Source organism: Sapajus apella, unplaced genomic scaffold (assembly GCF_009761245.1).
Source record: "Sapajus apella isolate SASKATOON/1434 unplaced genomic scaffold, GSC_monkey_1.0 scaffold91, whole genome shotgun sequence".
Classification (NCBI taxonomy): Eukaryota; Metazoa; Chordata; class Mammalia; order Primates; family Cebidae; genus Sapajus; species Sapajus apella.
In genome coordinates, this window is record NW_022437031.1 from 8227200 (window position 1) to 8246006 (window position 18807).

Sequence of the window (18807 nt, forward strand, 5' to 3'; positions counted from 1 at the left end):
AAAAAAAAAAAAAAAAAAAAAGAGTGGGTTCTTTTGGAAAAGTAGTTTCCTATTAATGTATAGTATTGAATTGGAAAGTTCCTTAAGCCATTCTAGTGCAAGCTGTTCTCATCCAGTACTCATTTAGTTTCTATGTACAGTGTAACTGCTGATGCTTGATTGTTTTTAGATTTTTATTTAATTTTTTTGAGACAAGATCACTCTCGGTTGCCCAGGCTGGAGTGCAGTGGCACAGTCATGGCTCACTACAGCCTCTAACTCCTGGGCTGAAGTGATCCTCCAGCCCCAGCCTCCTGAGTAGCTGGGACTACAGGTGTGTGTCACTATGCCTGGGTAATTTTTAATTTTTTTTGTAGAGATGGGGTCTCACTGTATTGTCTACGCTGGCTGATCTTGAACACCTGAGCTCAAGTGATCCTCCCACCTCAGCCTCCCAAGTAGCTGGAACCACAGGTGCATGCCACCACACTCAGCTAATTTTTGTATTTTTTGGTAGAGATGGGATTTCACCATGATGTTCCTGGACTCAAGTAGTCTGCCCACCTCTGCCTCCCAAAGTGTTGGGATTACAGGCATGAGCCACTGCATTGGCCTTGTAATTAATTTTTTTCTTTAGTTTTTCCTTTTTTGTTTGGTTTTTACTATATTTTGTAACTTCCCAATGCAAGATTTTTTTTTTTTTTTAGCATCGTTCTCATATACAACACTGATAGATTTTTTTTTTTTTTTTTTTTTTTTTTTTTTTGAGACAGAGTTTCGCTCTTGTTACCCAGGCTGGAGTGCAATGGCACGATCTTGGCTCACCGCAACCTCTGCCTTCTGGGTTCAAGCAATTCTTCCACCTCAGCCTCCTGAGTAGCTGGGACTACAGGCGTGCGCCACCATACCCAGCTAATTTTTGTATTTTTATTAGAGACGGGGTTTCACCATGTTGACCAGGATAGTCTCAATCTTTTGACCTCGTGATCCACCCACCTCCACCTCCCAAAGTGCTGGGATTATAGTTGTGAGCCACCGCGCCCAGCCACACTGATAGATTTTTGAATTGTTCTCCTTTGTCATGGTTGTTCAAAGTAACCAATTGTTTGCCTCTGGCAAAAGCCACAGTACCAAAGCTAATTAATGACATATAAGTCATCAGGAAGGTGAATGGTTGTGTTAATTAGTATTGAATTTATTTAATAGTCTACTTTTTCTTTATAGGGTGCAAAAATGCAGAGTAATAAAACTTTTAACTTGGAGAAGCAAAACCATACTCCAAGAAAGCATCATCAACATCACCACCAGCAGCAGCACCACCAGCAGCAACAGCAGCAGCCACCACCACCGCCAATACCTGCAAATGGGCAACAGGCCAGCAGCCAAAGTGTGTATATGCTAGGTGATGGAGTAGAAATAGATTCCCACTGGGAATGGTTTCTTGGTTTTTAGATTCGTTTCTCGGGATTATAAGGGAATAGCCTTTATGGCACACCTTTGTTCTTTTCCCTCTTTATCTCTTAATACTTCTTATGATGGAAAAGGCTAATTATTCTCCGGAACCAAGGAGCAAATGTGTGACAGCAGTTGAGTACAGGTTGCTCTGCTGTGTTGGCACATTCTACTGCTAAACAGACATCTGCATGTTTTATCTCAGCTTGGTTCTTAGAGGTAATCATCAGATGACTGGTAGTTAAAAAGAATATAGAATAAGTCTTTTTTTTTAATCACCCCCCCCCAGCCCAAAGCCAGAATGTCTTTAGGCTTAAATGGAGAAGTCTGGTACTGAGTATTATACGGTTAGCCTTGAGCCTGTACCAGCTCATTGGAAAAGTCTTAAGTATACGTTCCCGTTCAGTCAGTAAACTTTGAGTACCATTTGTATGTCTCTAAGACTAGAACCAATCCCAGCTTTATTTCCAGAGATTACTATAAAGAATTGCTCTTTGCAGCCGGGCGCAGTGGCTCACGCTTGTAATCCCAGCACTTTGGGAGGCCGAGGTGGGTGGATCATGAGGTCAAGAGATCGAGACCATCCTGGTCAACATGGTGAAACCCCATCTCTACTAAAAATACAAAAATTAGCTGGGCATGGTGGCGCACACCTGTAATCCCAGCTACTCGGGAGGCTGAGGCAGGAGAATTGCTTGAACCCAGGAGGCGGAGGTTGCGGTGAGCCAAGATTGCTCCATTGCACTCCAGCCTGGGTAACAAGAGCGAAGCTCTGTCTCAAAAAAAAAAAAAAATAAGAAAAAAAAGAATTGCTCTTTCCTAACTCTTCATTCTGTTGCTCGCAGCCTGAAAGAATGGGAACTGTTAAGGTTATGAAAATTGGTGAGAGGTTAGCAAAATGGAACAGTTATTTAAAAAAATTGTTTTTTAATTCTCATCTGAAGTTACATTTTGAATGTTAAAATCTGATCCCTTGTAACATAGGACTCCTTGAATTGCTTAATTTTTCTCTTTGGCTGGTAGCTTCTATATTTTTCTCTCCCTTGCTTAGTCCAGCTTGGCTTCTGGCCCATCATAGAGCCGTTCAGATGTCCTTGAAGATCTCTGCATACTGCTTTCACATTCTAAGGCGCAATTTACTAATAAGTGGTTAGGTTGCCTTGGGAAATGATGTTTGCATTCTCTACAAGTTATGTTTCCTAGTCTAGCAGTGGTTACAGGTCTTTGAGGATTCGACTGTGATAATCTTTCCCCAGTCTTTTAAGTGGTTATGTGTCTTCTCTCAGATGAAGGCTTGACTATTGACCTGAAGAATTTTAGGAAACCAGGAGAGAAGACCTTCACCCAACGAAGCCGTCTCTTTGTGGGAAATCTTCCTCCCGACATCACCGAGGAAGAAATGAGGAAGCTATTTGAGAAATATGGGAAAGCAGGCGAAGTCTTCATTCATAAGGATAAAGGATTTGGCTTTATCCGCTTGGTGAGCAACTGTTGGCTTTTGAGGCATGTGCTCTAAAGATGGGGAAGCTGGGGAATAATGGATATGGAAAAATAGGCACTGGAAATAATTAGCAGATGATTTGTTCATTAAAAGCTTATTGATGAAACAACTGCAAAAATGCACAGTTTAATTTTTCCTCACAGTTTTTTTTCAAAGATAACAGGTTTTTTTGCCTAGGATACTGGAGCTAAAGTATGCCCTTAGGAACTTTTTTTTTTTTTTTTTTTTGAGACAGAGTTTTGCTCCTGTTGTCCAGGCTGGCATGTAATGGTACTGTCTTGGCTCACTGCAACCTCTACTTCCCGGGTTTAAACAATTCTCCTGCCTCAGCCTCCCAAGTAGCTGGGATTACAGGCATCTACCACCACACTCGGCTAATTTTTGTATTTTAGTAGAGATGGGGTTTGATCATGTTGGCCAGGCTGGTCTCAAGCCCCTGACCTCAGGTGATCTTCCTGCCTCAGCCTCCCAAAGTGCTGGTATTACAGATGTTAGCCACTGTGCCTGGCCGAAACTTTAATTGGGGAATTTCAAACATACAGAAGTAGGCAGAATAGTATAATAATGAACCTGCACATATGTATTGCTCAGCTTCAATAATTATCAAGTTGGTGGTTAATTTTGTTTTATCTATACCCTTCCCCTATTTGGTCCCCCCATGATCTTTTTGTTTTCCTCCAGAAAAAGTGAAAAAAAAATTTTATTAATGATAAAGGTTTATATAATTTTAATAATGATAAAGGTTTATATAATTTTATTTCCCAAGCTTTTACACATACATTGTCTTAAGATTTTTCATAACCATTAAGAGACAGTTTTATTTGTATCTTGTTTTAAGAGAGATAGGTATCTCACCATGTTGCCCTGGCTGGACTTGAATTCTTGGACTTAAGCAGTTCTCTGTCCACAGCCTCCTGAGTAGCTGGGACAGCAGACATGTACCACTGTGCCTGATTTATTTGTATCTTTAAATAAAATTTTTTAATTGGATTAGCCAGGCATGGTGTGTGCCTGTAGTCCTAACTACTTAACTAGGCTGAGACGAGAGGGTTGCTTGAGCCTAGGAGTTTCAGGCTACAGTGAGCTATGACCATAGGACTGTACTCCAGCTTGGGCGATAGAGAAAATTAATGATGGTGGCCGGGCATGGTGGCTTATGCCTGTAGTCCCAGCACTTTGGGAGGCTGAGGCAGGCGGATCACGAGATCAAGAGATCGAGGCCATCCTGGCCAACATGGTGAAACCCCTTCTCTGAAAATTAGCTGGGCGTGGTGGCGCACGCCTGTAGTCCCAGCTACTTGGGAGGCTGAGACAGGAGAATCTCTTGAACCCGGGAGACGGAGATTGCAGTAAGCCAAGATGGCGCCATTGCACTCTAGCCTGGCCACAGAGTGAGAGTCTGTCTCAAAAAAAAAAAAAAGGAAAGGAAATTAATGATGGTAAAACATACATAACATAAAATTTACCATCTTAACCATTTGTAAGTGTAGACCTTATTTTAAAATCTGGTTTAATTTAGGGAATTATGTGAGAGGAAAACATTTTTAGACAGTGCCTACCTTCATAAATGGATGAGAATAATGTGACAGCAGGATCACTGGATGGGGTGGTCAGAACTGGTTTTCATTCCAATTTGCTGCTAACTCTAGACTATAAAGGCAAGTCATTTTTTCTGGGTATCACATTTCTCTTTAGTAATATGAAAGGGATCCCATCAAGTTTTATGGTTCTGAAGAGGCTTCTTGGAGGGTATATATGATTCTGGTACATAGCTAGCAAAAGTTAGGCCATGTGCGATGGCTCGTGCCTGTAATCCCAGCACTTTGGGAGGCCAAGGCAGGCGGATCACTTGAGGTCAGGAGTTTGAGATCAGCCTGGCCAACATGCTGAAACCCATCTCTACTAAAAATACAAAAATTAGCTGGGCATAGTTGTGTGCGCCTTTAGTCCCACCTGCTCGGGAGGCTGAGGCAGGAGAATTGCCTAAACCCGGGAGGTGGAGTTTGCACCACTGCACTCCAGCGTGGGTGCCAGAGCAAGACTTGTCTCAAAAAAAGAAAACAAAGACCACCCTAAAATCCACCACCCAGAATATTATATTTTATTTTATTTATTTTGGGGACGGATTCATGTTCTGTCGCCCAGGCTGGAGTGCAGTGGTGTGATCTCGGCTCACTGCAACCTCCACCTCCTGGGTTCAGGCAATTCTCCTGCCTCAGCCTCCCAAGTAGCTGGAACTACAGGTGTGTGCCACCATGCCCAGCAAATATTTTGTGTTTTTGATAGAGACGGGATTTCACTGTGTTAGCCAGGATGGTCTCAATCTCCTGACCTTGTGAGCCACAGCGCCCGGCCAGTGGTCTTTGTTTTCTGGATGATCTGTTGTCACTTGGGAGAATAATACCTATGAAATTGATGACCACCTGTGTTACTAACTTTTAGAATTACATGTGATTTATTGTAAGGCCATCAGAAGCAACTAGGGTGGCCAAAGAGCTGAAGCACACCATTAATTCTTTCACTTGTTTCTTTGTATGCTTGTCAAGTTTTTAGGGGGGAGATTTTGTTACTGAACTATACTTCTTTAGACTGTTGATGGCTGCTAAGGTATTCTTTGTCAAACTGAGTTATTCTAATTTTCCTCTGCTTCCTAGGAAACACGAACCCTAGCGGAGATTGCCAAAGTAGAGCTGGACAATATGCCACTCCGTGGAAAGCAGCTGCGTGTGCGCTTTGCCTGCCATAGTGCATCCCTTACAGTTCGAAACCTTCCTCAGTATGTGTCCAACGAACTGCTGGAAGAAGCCTTTTCTGTGTTTGGCCAGGTGGAGAGGGCTGTAGTGATTGTGGATGATCGAGGAAGGCCCTCGGGAAAAGGCATTGTTGAGTTCTCAGGGAAGCCAGCTGCTCGGAAAGCTCTGGACAGATGCAGTGAAGGCTCCTTCCTGCTAACCACGTAAGTGAGGGTCATTTTCAGACATAGACCTTAGATTGTTGATTCCTTCCACGGTCTGGAGAGTTAGCCTTTAGTAACCATGTTTCTGTGTTCATTTAAAGACTTTTGGTATTAGGCCATGCACGGTGGCTCACGCCTGTAATCCCAGCACTTTGGGAGGCCAAGGTGGGCGGATCATGAGGTCAGGAGTTTGAGACCAGCCTGGCCAAGATGGTGAAACCCCATCTCTACTAAAAAAAATTAGTGTTACTGTATGGAATATTATAATTAAAAAAAAAAAGAAAAGAAAAATTAAAAAAATTAGGTGCAGTGGTGGGTGCCTGTAATCCCAGCTATTCAGGATGCTGAGGCAGGAGAATCTGTTGAACCTGGGAGGCAGAGGCTGCAGTGAGCTGAGATCGCACCATTGCACTCTAGACTGGGCAACAGAGCAAGACTCTGTCTCCAAAAAAAAAAGCCTTTTGGTACTAATTGAGCTTTCTCATATGATTTTTACTATAATCTTAGATTGATAGAAGTAGGATGACAATTATGAAAAAACCTTTTTAGTCATTGACTAGGTTGTCATTTAATCAGTGTTAAGTCTCTCTTTACTTTGAAGTTTTAGAGCTCTGAAAAGTTGATTTGTGCATGTAGTATCTCTTAGTGTTTGCCACAAGTCATTTCTCAGAGTCCTATAGATAATCAGATGTTTAGGCTGTACTTAAGTACTGTACCTACCTACTTGGAACATCTTTTTGAGGCTGTATTCAGAGATCTGAAGCCTGATTTTTGTCCTATGAACCCCCATTTTCTATAATGCTATTAGGTATAAAAAATTCCTTCAGAAGTGTTTGTCCAATCCTGAGCCCTAGCTAATTCATTGTGCCAGCAGCATGTGTAGAGAAGAAGCCTGGTGGCGTATGATTTGATTAACACTGAACTTTGTTCTTTCTCCCAGATTTCCTCGTCCTGTGACTGTGGAGCCCATGGACCAGTTAGATGATGAAGAGGGACTTCCAGAGAAGCTGGTTATAAAGAACCAGCAATTTCACAAGTATGTGGTCTTGATGGATTTCCCTATTAGGTGTTTGCTTCTTAAGGAAGCTTATAAGGGCATATGTAAAAGAGGCCGGTCTTGGCTACACATGTTCACTGGCAGCCAATGTCTTGGTCCTCAGAAGGAATGCAGTTAGCTGGGGTAATCCTGGACAAAGAGTAACCTAGGAACCTTGCCTATAGGGAACGAGAGCAGCCACCCAGATTTGCACAGCCTGGCTCCTTCGAGTATGAGTATGCCATGCGCTGGAAGGCACTCATTGAGATGGAGAAGCAGCAGCAGGACCAAGTGGACCGCAACATCAAGGAGGCTCGTGAGAAGCTAGAGATGGAGATGGAGGCTGCACGCCATGAGCACCAGGTCATGCTAATGAGACAGGGTGAGTCTTGGCCTATAAGTCTTAAATCTGAAAGGACAAAATGACTTTTTAAAATGAGTTTATTGGCCGGGCGCGGTGGCTCAAGCCTGTAATCCCAGCACTGTGGGAGGCCGAGGCGGGTGGATCACGAGGTCAAGAGATCGAGACCATCCTGGTCAACATGGTGAAACCCCGTCTCTACTAAAAATACAAAAAATGAGCTGGGCATGGTGGTGCGTGCCTGTAATCCCAGCGACTCAGGAGGCTGAGGCAGGAGAATTGCCTGAACCCGGGAGGCGGAGGTTGCGGTGAGCCGAGATCGCGCCATTGCACTCCAGCCTGGGTAACAAGAGCGAAACTCCGTCTCAAAAAAAAAAAAAAAAAAAAAAAAAAAATGAGTTTATTTGTATCAATTACCAGAAAGGCCTAGATCTCTGCTTTTATACCCAGAAGTATTCTGTGTTGATTTTGGTACATAAATAGGGTTGGAGATGTGGCAGAGATGCTGGATTCTGTGGAGAAGGAAATGATAGGTTCAACTTCATTTTGGAATCTGGACACCACAGGTGGCACCAAAGGAATTACATCCTCTTTGCCTTCTGGATCTTTATTGATAGAAAGTCATTAGATCTATACGAAGGCAATGAGAAATATTCTCAGTCTGTTGTTTCCTTAGATTTGATGAGGCGCCAAGAAGAACTTCGGAGGATGGAAGAGCTGCATAACCAAGAGGTGCAAAAACGAAAGCAGCTGGAGCTCAGGTAACTTTTCTCGAACTCTTTTTCCCTGACAACTCTAAAAGGTAATGTCTCATTCCTCTTTCCTACTGCCTTGCTACCTCATGCATTTGTAAACATGTTGGCAAATATTTCCTGGCTGCTTCTCGGGTTCTCTATTTGGATTGGAGATGTTTAGCTGCCCATGGTTCTGGGAGTTACCTGCTAAAAAGAAAGCAACTGAGTACTGGTCTCATGAGGTTCCTTTGGGGATTGCCTCAGGGCTAGGCACACTTAACAGTGAGTTTCCTGGTGAACTGTGATAGTTTTCAGTAGCCCTGTCTCCTTGGCTGAATCCCCTATTAATCTGCTCAAGTTCTGAAATGCCTCTGTCTTAATGCCTTGATGACTCTCTGTAGGCAGGAGGAAGAGCGCAGGCGCCGTGAAGAAGAGATGCGGCGACAGCAGGAAGAAATGATGCGGCGACAGCAGGAAGGATTCAAGGGAACCTTCCCTGATGCGGTATATCTCCCATGTACCCATGATGTACCAGGCCAGTCGTGATAAGCCTGACTCACCATGAATTGTCTGCTAGGATACCGGTTATAACCAATTTTCCTGTGTTGTGAAATAGCACTTTAGAAAAAAGAATTCATGAGAAGGAGAGGTAAGGTTTGAAGAGGAGTTCTTTTTGTTGTTGTTGTTGTTTTGAGATAGAGTTTCACTCTTGTTGCCCAGGCTGGAGTGCAGTGTCGCAATCTTGGCTCACTGCAGCCGCCGCCTCCTGGGTTCAAGTGATTCTCCTGCCTCAGCGTCAGCTGACTAGCTGGGACTACAGGCATGCCATTCCCAGCTAATTTTGTATTTTAGAGGCAAGGTTTCACCATGTTGGTCAGGCTGGTCTTGAACTCCTGATCTCAGATGATCCGTCCGCCTCAGCCTCCAAAAGTGCTGGGATTGTAGGTGTAAGCCACTGCGCCTGGCCCAGATAGCAGTCTTGAGGACTGCTGATATCCATTAAATGTGACCTCAAGGTCTCTATTTTTGAATCTTGAGCAAACTCGGGCTCTATACTTAATCTAGGAGTTAAGTAAATGCCACTGACTGGCCAGTCTGACTGTGTAGTTGCTACTATGGGTGACAGGTTGTGTTTTGGAGGGAAGTCGACGCAGGGTAGGCATTATCACATAAAATAGTTGTGAATCCAAATACTTCATGGCTCCTGCAATCCTGAGGTTGTTTTGGTTGTGGTGGTAAAAATTGATCATGCCCGTTTCCCGGTCAGGAAACCAAAAAGAAAAAAATTGATAATGCCAAAACTGGATAGTTTTTTTTTTTTTTGTTTGTTTTTTAAGACAGAGTTTTCATTCTTGTCGCTCAGGCTAGAGTACAGTGGTGCAATCTCAGCTCACTGCAACCTCTGTCTCCCAGGTTCAAGTGATTCTCCTGTCTCAGCCTCCCGAGTAGCTGAGATTACAGGCATGTGCCACCATGCCCGGCTAATTTTGTATTTTTAGTAGAGACGGAGTTTCTCCATGTTGGCCAGGCTGGTCTTGAACTCTCGACCTCAGGTGATCCGCCTGCCTCGGCCTCCCAAAGTTCTGGGACTACAGGCATGAGCCACCATGCCCGGCCTGAAGGGGAGTTCTTGCCTCACAGGCAATTTAGGATGAAAAGCTGAGTCCTGCTGTATTCTGTGTAGACTCTGACTATAGAAAGAGATATGCAACCTTGGCTACTCCTCTGCTGTGATTGCAATTGTACAGGTTGGAACTTTTAGAAGAAATCTCTTCCCCCTTCCTTTCACCTCTCTGTTCCTAATAGGAGACTGACTTGTGTCCTGGTAGCTCCATGACCTTGAATTTGTTGCACAGCTATCAAGGGTTATGCTCCACAGCTTGATCTCAGTGCTTTTGGGATGGGTTAGGTTATCCATGTGTGGTCTTTGATGGATTGTGATAGAATGTACTGCTGTCTTGGACTGTCTTGAGTATTTTTTGTTTTTCAGAGAGAGCAGGAGATTCGGATGGGTCAGATGGCTATGGGAGGTAAGGACTTAGGAGGTTAATGGCTCTAATTTCCTTTTTTGTTTGGTCCCTGGTGAACTGTGTAGCTTCTGCTACCTACTTTAAGGGAGTGACGTGCATGTCTTGGCCCAGAGGTCTTGTTGAATTGTTTCCTTTGTTATGGAAAGAGACTAACAGTCTCTCTCCCTTGTACTGATCACACTACTCTGCTTTAGGTGCTATGGGCATAAACAACAGAGGTGCCATGCCCCCTGCTCCTGTGCCAGCTGGTACCCCAGCTCCTCCAGGACCTGCCACTATGATGCCGGATGGAACTTTGGGATTGGTAATAAACTGCCGGGCCCTACAGTAACTCTAAATGGTGGTAGGAGAACAGGCATTGTTTTCACAGCCCCTAGGCCTACCTCAATTTGCTACAGTTAGCAGTCTTTTTTTTTTTTTTTTTTTTTTTGGAGATAAGAGTTTTGCTCTTGTTCCAGGCTGGAGTGCAATGGCGCAATCTTGGCTCACTGCAACTGCCGCCTCCCAGGTTTAAGCGACTCTCCTGTAGCTGGGATTACAGGCGCGTGCCACCATGTCCAGCCAATTTTGTATTTTAGAGGCAAGGTTTCACCATGTTCGTCAGGCTGGTCTCAAACTCCTGACATCAGATGATCCGCCCACCTCAGCCTCCGAAAGTGCTGGGATTACAGGCGTAAGCCCCACTGTGCCTGGCCCAGATAGCAGTCTTTAGGACTGCTGATATCCATTAAATGTAACCTCAAGATCTTTATTTTTGAATCTTGAGCAAACTCGGTCTCTATACTTAACCTAGGAGTTAAGTAAATGCCACTGTCTGACTGGCCAGTCTGACTGTGTAGTTGCTACTATGGGTGACAGGTTGTGTTTTGGAGGGAAGTCAATGCAGGGTAGGCATTATCACATAAAATAGTTGTGAATCCAAATACTTCATGGCTCCTGCAATCCTGAGGTTGCTTTGGTTGTGGTGTTAAAAATTGATCATGCCCGTTTCCCGGTCAGGGAACCAAAAGAAAAAAATTGATAATGCCAAAACTGGATAGTTTTTTGAGACAGAGTTTTCATTCTTGTCGCTCAGGCTGGAGTACAATGGTGCAATCTGGGCTTACTGCAACCTCCGCCTCCTGGGTTCAAGTGATTCTCCTGCCGTAGCCTACTGAGTAGCTGGGATTACACGCATGTGCCACCATACCCAGCCAAAACTGGATATTTTAAGATAGCCTGCCCTTGTGTAGATACTTAGCTCAGGAAAAAGGATTTGGCTATAACAGCTAACCTAGGAATTTAGGATTGTATGTGATGTTGCTTAGTCATTAGTGGCTAAAAAGTTAAAGGTAAGATGATTGGTTGCCGGGCGCGGTGGCTCACACCTGTAATCCCAGCACTTTGGGAGGCCGAGGCGGGTGGATCACGAGGTCAAGACCATCCTGGTCAAAATGGTGAAACCCCGTCTCTACTAAAACTACAAAAAACTAGCTGGGCATGGTGGCACGTGCCTGTAATCCCAGCTACTCAGGAGGCTGAGGCAGGAGAATTGCCTGAACCCAGGAGGCGGAGGTTGCGGTGAGCCAAGATCGCGCCATTGCACTCCAGCCTGGGCAACAAGAGCGAAACTCCGACTCAAAAAAAAAAAAAAAAAAAAAAAAGATGATTGGTTAAGTCCCTAATTCAGACAACCTTTTGGGGTTATCCTCTAAACAGACTTGATCACTCACTCCTGCCATCAGGATCCTTGAATAGTTGAATGGAAATGGCCTCCAATGGAGGTACTATAGGTAGGTGGGAAGCTTAGAACAATGACTCTTACAATATTGCTCTTTTTTTTCTCTTTAAGACCCCACCAACAACTGAGCGCTTTGGTCAGGCTGCTACAATGGAAGGAATTGGGGCAATTGGTGGAACTCCTCCTGCATTCAACCGTGCAGCTCCTGGAGCTGAATTCGCTCCAAACAAACGTCGCCGATACTAATAAAGTTGCAGTGTCTAGTTTCTCAAAACCCTTAAAAGAAGGACCCTTTTTGGACTAGCCAGAATTCTACCCTGGAAAAGTGTTAGGGATTCCTTCCAATAGTTAGATCTACCCTACCTGTACTATAGGGAGTATGCTGGGGCAGAGGGCAAGGGAGGGGTGGTATAAACAAATCGTGTGGTATAATGTTTAATCAGTTCTGTGTGGTGCATTCCTGAAGTCTCAGATGTGATTGTTGAGCCCCTGGGGAAATCATGGCAAAGTGGATACAGTTAGAGCTCATTGATCTTGATCATTCCGGGGTTTTTTTTGTTTGTTTTTTGTTTTTTTGTCCATCTTGTTTCATTTGCTTGCTTCCCGCCCACCTGGAGACAGAGTCTCTGTCACCCAGGCTGGAGTGCAGTGGTGCGATCTTGGCTCACTGCAACCTCCGCCTCCCGAGTTCATTTGTCCAGGCTGGTCTTGAACTCCTGACCTCGTGATCCACCTTCCTCAGCCTCCCAAAGTGCTGGGATTACAGGCGTGAGCTACTGTGCCCAGCCTCATTTGCTTTCTTATCCTTAACACTCCCCCAGCCCCAGAGAAACTGCCACATACACCACAAAAACCAAACATCCCCCAATGACAGCCCCATTGCTCCATTCACTCCCAGGTGAGAATTCAGGCAGTCCACAAAGGTCACAGGCAACGAACATACGGTTGTGTTATATCCCATATATTACCCCTTCATGTCCTAAAGAAGACATTTTCTCTTAGAGATTTTCATTTTAGTATATCTTTTAAAAAAAAAAAAATTTTGTGTTAACTTGCCTCCATCTTTTTCTTGGGTGAGGATGCCCAGGAATGACCCTTTTGTGTCTATGTTACTGTTGACAGCTTTTCTTGATAGGCCTAGTATAATCTTGGGAACAGGGTTGCTGTATACTGAAAGTCTGACAGTAGCTCTTAGATTCGCCTATCTTAAGTAGTCACGCTGTGCATTTTTTTCCATCAGTGTACCGTGTTTGATTTGTCTGATAAATTTGGAGTTTTTCTGAGAAATGGAGCAGTAATGCAGCATCAACTTATTAAAATACATTTTAAGCCTTTTAATTTTCTGTGCTGTTTTTGAAGGGGAAGGGAGGGAGGAGAGTTACCTTAGGTGATGAGCAGTAGGCTCTATAAGGGGAATCCTTTATGACTGATTGCAGTATTAATCTAGACAGACATGAGGTGGGGATGAGATGTGTAAAATGACTCAAGTGGTTGGCAGGGACTAGTGCTGTTGACACTACATGGAAGTAATAATGGAGGAAAGTTGCCCCTTTGAAAGAAAATGGGCTCAACTCTCATTGAGCTAGGGGTGGGGGAGGTCTCCAAATTGGTATTTGTTTATGAGCAGCTGCTGCTATGTCCAAGGCTTGGAATTGGCATGGTGAATCTAAAACTGTCTCAGTAGTGGTGAGCTGACCTCACCCAAGTTGCAAGCCCTACTCTGCCTGATCCTTTTTTCCTGAGCCTCAGAGCTAAAATGCTCCTGAGCTCTTTCCTATTGGCTGGGAAGACCAGTTGAAGTTCCCTTGCCCATGTTAGGAGGTGTACGCCTCCTGAACTAAAGATAGAAACAGCTGGCCCTTCAGGCAGCTAAAAGCCTCCAGACTAAGAGGTGTTTCCCCATTCGGCAGCCAGACTCCTTGAAATACCCTTTTAGTAATCCTACCAACGCTTCCATGTCTCTACTCTGCCGTAACAAAGGCTGTGGGCAGCACTTTGACCCTAATACCAACCTTCCTGGTGAGTAAATAATCCTGACCTGACCAGGGGCTCTGTGTGGGTATTGGGGAGTGGTCAGCTGGGGGGCAGTATGTTTGAGGAGCAGGGAAAGTAACTACCTGCCCTAGTTTAATTGGTCTGAGTGGTCTTCAGCCTTTGCTGGGTTTTTTTTTTTCCACATTATATGGAAAGAAACCATAAACATAAACCCAGGGAAGAAGTGAGAAATGATACTTTGTATAGTTATCTTCCCTTCCTTGATAACTTGTGCTGATGTCTACAGATTCCTGTTGCCATCACCCTGGGGTCCCAGTCTTCCATGATGCACTTAAGGTGAGGAATAGGTGACGGGGGTTAGCAAGAGCATTTCCCAGAAGAGATACCTAGGAAGCTAAGCTGATCTGGGTCTCTCGTTATCAGGGTTGGTCCTGCTGCCGAAAGCGAACTGTAGATTTCTCTGAGTTCTTAAACATCAAGGTAAATTATTTACGTACTTGGATTCTGCCCCCAATAGAAGGATTCTATTCCTAATCCTTATCTCCTTATCTATACTAGGGCTGTACTATGGGACCACACTGTGCTGAGAAGCTTCCTGAGGCCCCTCAACCTGAAGGCCCTGCTACAAGCAGTTCACTTCAGGAGCAAAAACCTCTGAATGTGATTCCAAAGTCAGCAGAGACCTTGCGCCGGGAGAGGCCCAAGTAAAGAGGAGGAGGCCCCTGGACTTTTCCTATTTTCATGCAGCTTCCTAGGAGTGATTAATGGGTTATTGGGTCATTGAGGATTGGGAACTAGAGACCAGGGATGTGAGGAGGGCCAGTTGTCAGGGTTTGGATGGTGTATATCCTGTGCCTTAGGGGAAATTTGTGTCTGGAAATAATGCCCTTTCCTCTAAAGCGGTATGGGATGATGGGATAGAGATCTGAATCAACAGAGTAGATAGCCCCTCACAAATACATCCTTAGTGTATAACAAAAGGGATTGTTAGAATGACTTTTTTCTTTTTCTAGAAAATAACTTTAAGATAAATCTCACATCAAGAAAAAGATGTATTATTGGCAGCCGGGAGACTGCAGAGAAAAATTTTGTGGGAATAATATGAGCAACTTCTGGAAGTCATATTAGGTCCACAATTAGATAAAAAGGAAGAGGATATGGCTCAGTTCTGCAGAGCTGAGGTTTAGAGCAACTGAGTATATGGGCAAGAGAAGTGTTGGGGATTTCTCTAGGGTTCAGGTATTTGGGAGGTCCACAGAGATGAAAATTGGCAATGGGGTTGCTACCCAACCTCTCCAACTCTGCCTCACTTTCACCAGGCTTCTTCAATTCCATTACCATCGGTGGGAGTGTTGGAGCTGGCAATCATAGCTAATGGGTCAGAACTAAATCACCACCCATAATCCTTAGGTCAGAGTTGCCTCTGAAGCTGCTGCCGCTAAATATATCCCAAGCCCTGGAAATGGCATTGGAACAGAAGGAATTAGACCAGGAACCTGGGGCAGGTAGGTGGGTCTTTAGCAGGATCAACTTCATAGACTGGAATTCAGTGGGATCAACTTCATAGACTGGAATTTAGTGGAAGTGGCAATTGAGTAGGGGGATGGATAAGTTCCTGACTCTGTTTCCCTTGCCCAGGACTTGACAGTAATCTGATTCGAACTGGTTCCAGCTGCCAGAACCCAGGATGTGATGCTGTGAGTGAGAGTTTTAAGGGGCTCAAGCACATGGCTGAGAGATGACTGGGTATAGATACAAGGCTAAGTAGAGTATACCTTAGAATGACCTGGTTCTCCTTTATCCTTCTTAGGTTTACCAAGGCCCTGAGAGTGATGCTACTCCATGTACCTACCACCCAGGAGCACCCCGATTCCATGAGGGGTGAGGGAGGGGACTGGGTGGGCTATGAGACAGATTTCTCCTAATATTTGGTCATAAGATGGGATTGGGAGTGAGAGAATTCAGTTGAATTATCTTCCTACTTCAGGATGAAGTCTTGGAGCTGTTGTGGCATCCAGACCCTGGATTTTGGGGCATTCTTGGCACAGCCAGGGTGCAGAGTTGGTAGACATGACTGGGGGAAGCAGGTGAGCCCCAGCTTTCCTGAACTCTTGATTAGAACCCAATCTCAGAGGTAAATTCTCCTCCCTCTCTGTACCATATGGCCAAGCTCCCTATCTTCTCCCTTTAGTACAGACCAAATAAGATTCTGTTCCTTATCCCTCAACAGCCCAGAGTCTTTGCAATATGAGGTTGTGTTAATCTTTTTGAGACTCTCTGTCTCTTCTCCATATGCATCGTGAGAACTCCTCCTTGGGTTAAGAATTTATTCTTACCACCTTCATTTTACATCTTCTCTTTAGCTGCCAGCATCTTGCCGCCATGATTGGCACCAGACAGATTCCTTAGTAGTGGTGACTGTATATGGCCAGATTCCGCTTCCTGCGTTTAACTGGGTGAAGGCCAGTCAAACTGAGGTGAGCAATGATCTGATGTTGGATGGGATAGTGAATTGGGTGATACTGCAATCTCACAGGCAGAGTTGCCATATGCTGCTAACCTGTAGGCTCTATAGTCGCCTATAGAAAGGAGAGCTATTAGGTCAGGGCTGTCTGGCTGACCTGTGGATCACACCTCTGACCTGGTTATCTGTTGTAATGACCTGTTCTGACCTTCTGGGTTTGTTACTACCCCTGTAATTCTTTTCTCTCAGCTTCATGTCCACATCGTCTTTGATGGTAACCGTGTGTTCCAAGCACAGATGAAGCTCTGGGGGGTAAGTGAAGACCAGGGGGCACAGAAGGGGAAGGCAGATGGGGTGAAAGAGAGGCTAGACTGGAATAGAGGGTGTCTTGAGAGAAGGAGTTGTAGTGGGAAAATTGAGGTTTTCTCTTCATTTGCTTTAATTTTCTTTCTCTCCTGCTCTTCTCACTTCCCTCTCTTTGCCTCCTTTCTGCCTTCTCCCTTTTCTTCTCTCATTTCTTTCCTTTCTTTCCCTTATTATATTGTCTTTTTCCTCCCTTATCTTTTTTCTTGCCTTATTTTATTTATTTATTTATTTATTTTTAGAGACGGGGTTTCTCCATGTTGGCCAGGCTGGTCTTGAACTCTGGACCTCAGGTGATCCACCCGCCTTGGCCTCCCAAAGTGCTGGGATTATAGGCGTGAGCCACCACGCCCAGCATTGACTTAGTTTTTAATTATTTTTTAAATTGTACTTTAAGTTCTGAGGTACATGTGCAGATCTTGCAGGATTGTTGCATAGGTACACACATGCCATGGTGGTTTGCTGCCTCCATCCCCCTGTCACCTACATCAGGCATTTCTCCCAATGTTATCCCTCCTCACCCCCCACGCTGTCCCTCCCCTAACCCCCCCATCCCCCAACAGACCCCAGTGTGTGATGTTCCCCTCCCTGTGCCCATGCGTTCTTACTGTTCAACACCTGCCTATGAGTGAGAACATTTGGTGTTTGGTTTTCTGTTCTTGTGTCAGTTTGCTGAGAATGATGGTTTCCAGATTCATCCATATCCCTACAAAGGACATGAACTCATCCTTTTTTAATGGCTGCATAATATTCCATGGTATATATGTGCCACATTTTCTTTATCCAGTCTATCATTGATTCTTGCCTTATTTTAAAAAAAAATTTCTCTCTCATTTGTCACCACTCCACCCTGACCCTTTGATTTCCTCATTCTCTCTTCTGTTTTCCTTTGCTCCTCCTCAGGTCATAAACGTGGAGCAGAGCTCTGTCTCCTTGATGCCATCTCGGGTTGAAATCTCCCTGGTCAAGGCTGACCCAGGATCCTGGGCCCAGCTGGAGCACCCTGATGCACTAGCTGAGAAGGCTAGGGCAGGGGTTGTGTTAGAGATGGATGAGGAAGAATCTGACGATTCAGATGATGATCTGAGCTGGACAGAGGAGGAGGAAGAGGAGGAAGCAATGGGGGAATAGTGACACCAGACAGTTCAGTGCCTAGATAGGACCTCAATGATTCCCTTATAATCTTAGAGACCAGGATATTGTTGGCCATGTGGTATCATTGAGCAGCAGGAGGCTGAAGGAGGGGAGAACAAAACTGTCTAAACCATGCTGTTTTTTCCCTTAAATAAATCTTGTATTCTTCAGTTTTACATAGTGTCATTCTCTCACCTCACTATCGAAGATTGTATTTATTACCCCCATTGTGTGTTCAATATACATTGTGAAAACAAGCACATGCATGTTCAATCTATTCCTCACGACCACCAGGTATTTACTGAGTACTTCCCATGTGCCCAGTTATGTGTTAGATGGTTTATAAATACCTGAAAAACAGAGGACTTACTCATTTCTCTCAACAAAGTAATAACCTGGCTGACAAGCCAAGGCCGATCTACATGAAATAATGATAAACATTATCAGATAGTTTAACTGAGTGCTAAATTGTGCAGTACAGTTTTTAAGAGCTGTAGGAGTTGAAAGAATGGGAAGGTTAATGTAGACAGCAGTAAAAAGGGAAGACTCCATGGAAGAAGTACATTTTTTTTTTTTTTGAGATGAAGTCTTGCTCTGTCACCCAGGGTGGAGTACAGTGGCATGATCTCAGCTCACTGCAGCCTCCGCCTCCCAGGTTCAAGCGATTATCCTGCCTCAGCTTCCTGAGTAGGTAGGATTACAGGCACCTGCCACCACGCAGGCTAATTTTTTGTATTTTTAGTAGAGACAGGGTTTCCCCATGTTGGCCAGGCTGGTCTTGAACTCCTGACCTCAGGTGATCCACCTGCCTCGGCTTCTCAAACTGCTGGGATTACAGTTGTGAGCCACCACTTCCGGTGGTACGTTATTATTATTATTACTTTTCCGAGACAGAGTTTCACTTTGTTGTCCAGGCTGGGGTGCAGTGGTGCAATCTTGGCTCACTGTAACCTCTGCCTCCCAGGTTCAGGCAATTCTCATGCCTCAGCTTCCTGAGTAGTTGGGATTACAGGCACCCTCCAGCACGCCCAGCTGATTTTTTGTATTTTAGCAGAGACGGAGTTTCACCATCTTGCCTAGGC

General features: G+C 44.6%; 2 protein-coding genes across 5 annotated transcripts in view; both read left to right on the plus strand.

Moving 5' to 3' along the window:
* NONO (non-POU domain containing octamer binding) overlaps nt 1–13107 on the plus strand; it is a 20999-nt gene extending 7892 nt beyond the window's left edge. For both annotated transcript variants that reach the window (XM_032255907.1, XM_032255908.1), the window contains 10 exons: nt 1204–1366; nt 2718–2911; nt 5587–5888; nt 6829–6924; nt 7110–7306; nt 7962–8046; nt 8421–8523; nt 10010–10049; nt 10244–10353; nt 11881–13107. In XM_032255907.1, the coding sequence (XP_032111798.1) occupies nt 1213–1366; nt 2718–2911; nt 5587–5888; nt 6829–6924; nt 7110–7306; nt 7962–8046; nt 8421–8523; nt 10010–10049; nt 10244–10353; nt 11881–12015 (1416 nt within the window). In that variant the 5' untranslated portion in view covers nt 1204–1212 and the 3' untranslated portion in view covers nt 12016–13107. The remainder of the gene's footprint in view (nt 1–1203; nt 1367–2717; nt 2912–5586; nt 5889–6828; nt 6925–7109; nt 7307–7961; nt 8047–8420; nt 8524–10009; nt 10050–10243; nt 10354–11880) is intronic.
* A 540-nt stretch (nt 13108–13647) lies between these two features.
* Nucleotides 13648–17899, plus strand: ITGB1BP2 (integrin subunit beta 1 binding protein 2). 3 transcript variants are annotated; one of them, XM_032255909.1, is made up of 11 exons: nt 13649–13788; nt 14051–14100; nt 14188–14244; nt 14323–14468; nt 15175–15269; nt 15403–15461; nt 15575–15645; nt 15752–15851; nt 16128–16241; nt 16478–16540; nt 17495–17899. In XM_032255909.1, exons 1-11 carry the CDS (start codon nt 13725–13727, stop codon nt 17720–17722), a joined length of 1047 nt encoding a protein of 348 aa, XP_032111800.1. In that variant the 5' UTR covers nt 13649–13724; the 3' UTR covers nt 17723–17899. The 3 variants fall into 3 exon arrangements, with proteins under 3 accessions (XP_032111802.1, XP_032111800.1, XP_032111803.1); XM_032255911.1 differs by lacking the exon at nt 14188–14244 and having other exon boundaries at nt 13648–13788; XM_032255912.1 differs by lacking the exons at nt 14051–14100; nt 14188–14244; nt 14323–14468 and having other exon boundaries at nt 13670–13788.
* The last annotated feature ends 908 nt before the right edge of the window (nt 17900–18807 follow it).

What these genes read in the sequence shown, in the direction of transcription:
- ITGB1BP2 (XM_032255909.1), top strand. Translation starts at nt 13,725, where the DNA reads ATGTCTCTACTCTGCCGTAACAAAGGCTGTGGGCAGCACTTTGACCCT. An exon ending in TTGCGCCGGGAGAGGCCCAA is followed by an intron (nt 14,469 to 15,174) that starts GTAAAGAGGAGG and finishes CATAATCCTTAG; the next exon opens with GTCAGAGTTGCCTCTGAAGC. An exon ending in TGAAGGCCAGTCAAACTGAG is followed by an intron (nt 16,242 to 16,477) that starts GTGAGCAATGAT and finishes CTTTTCTCTCAG; the next exon opens with CTTCATGTCCACATCGTCTT.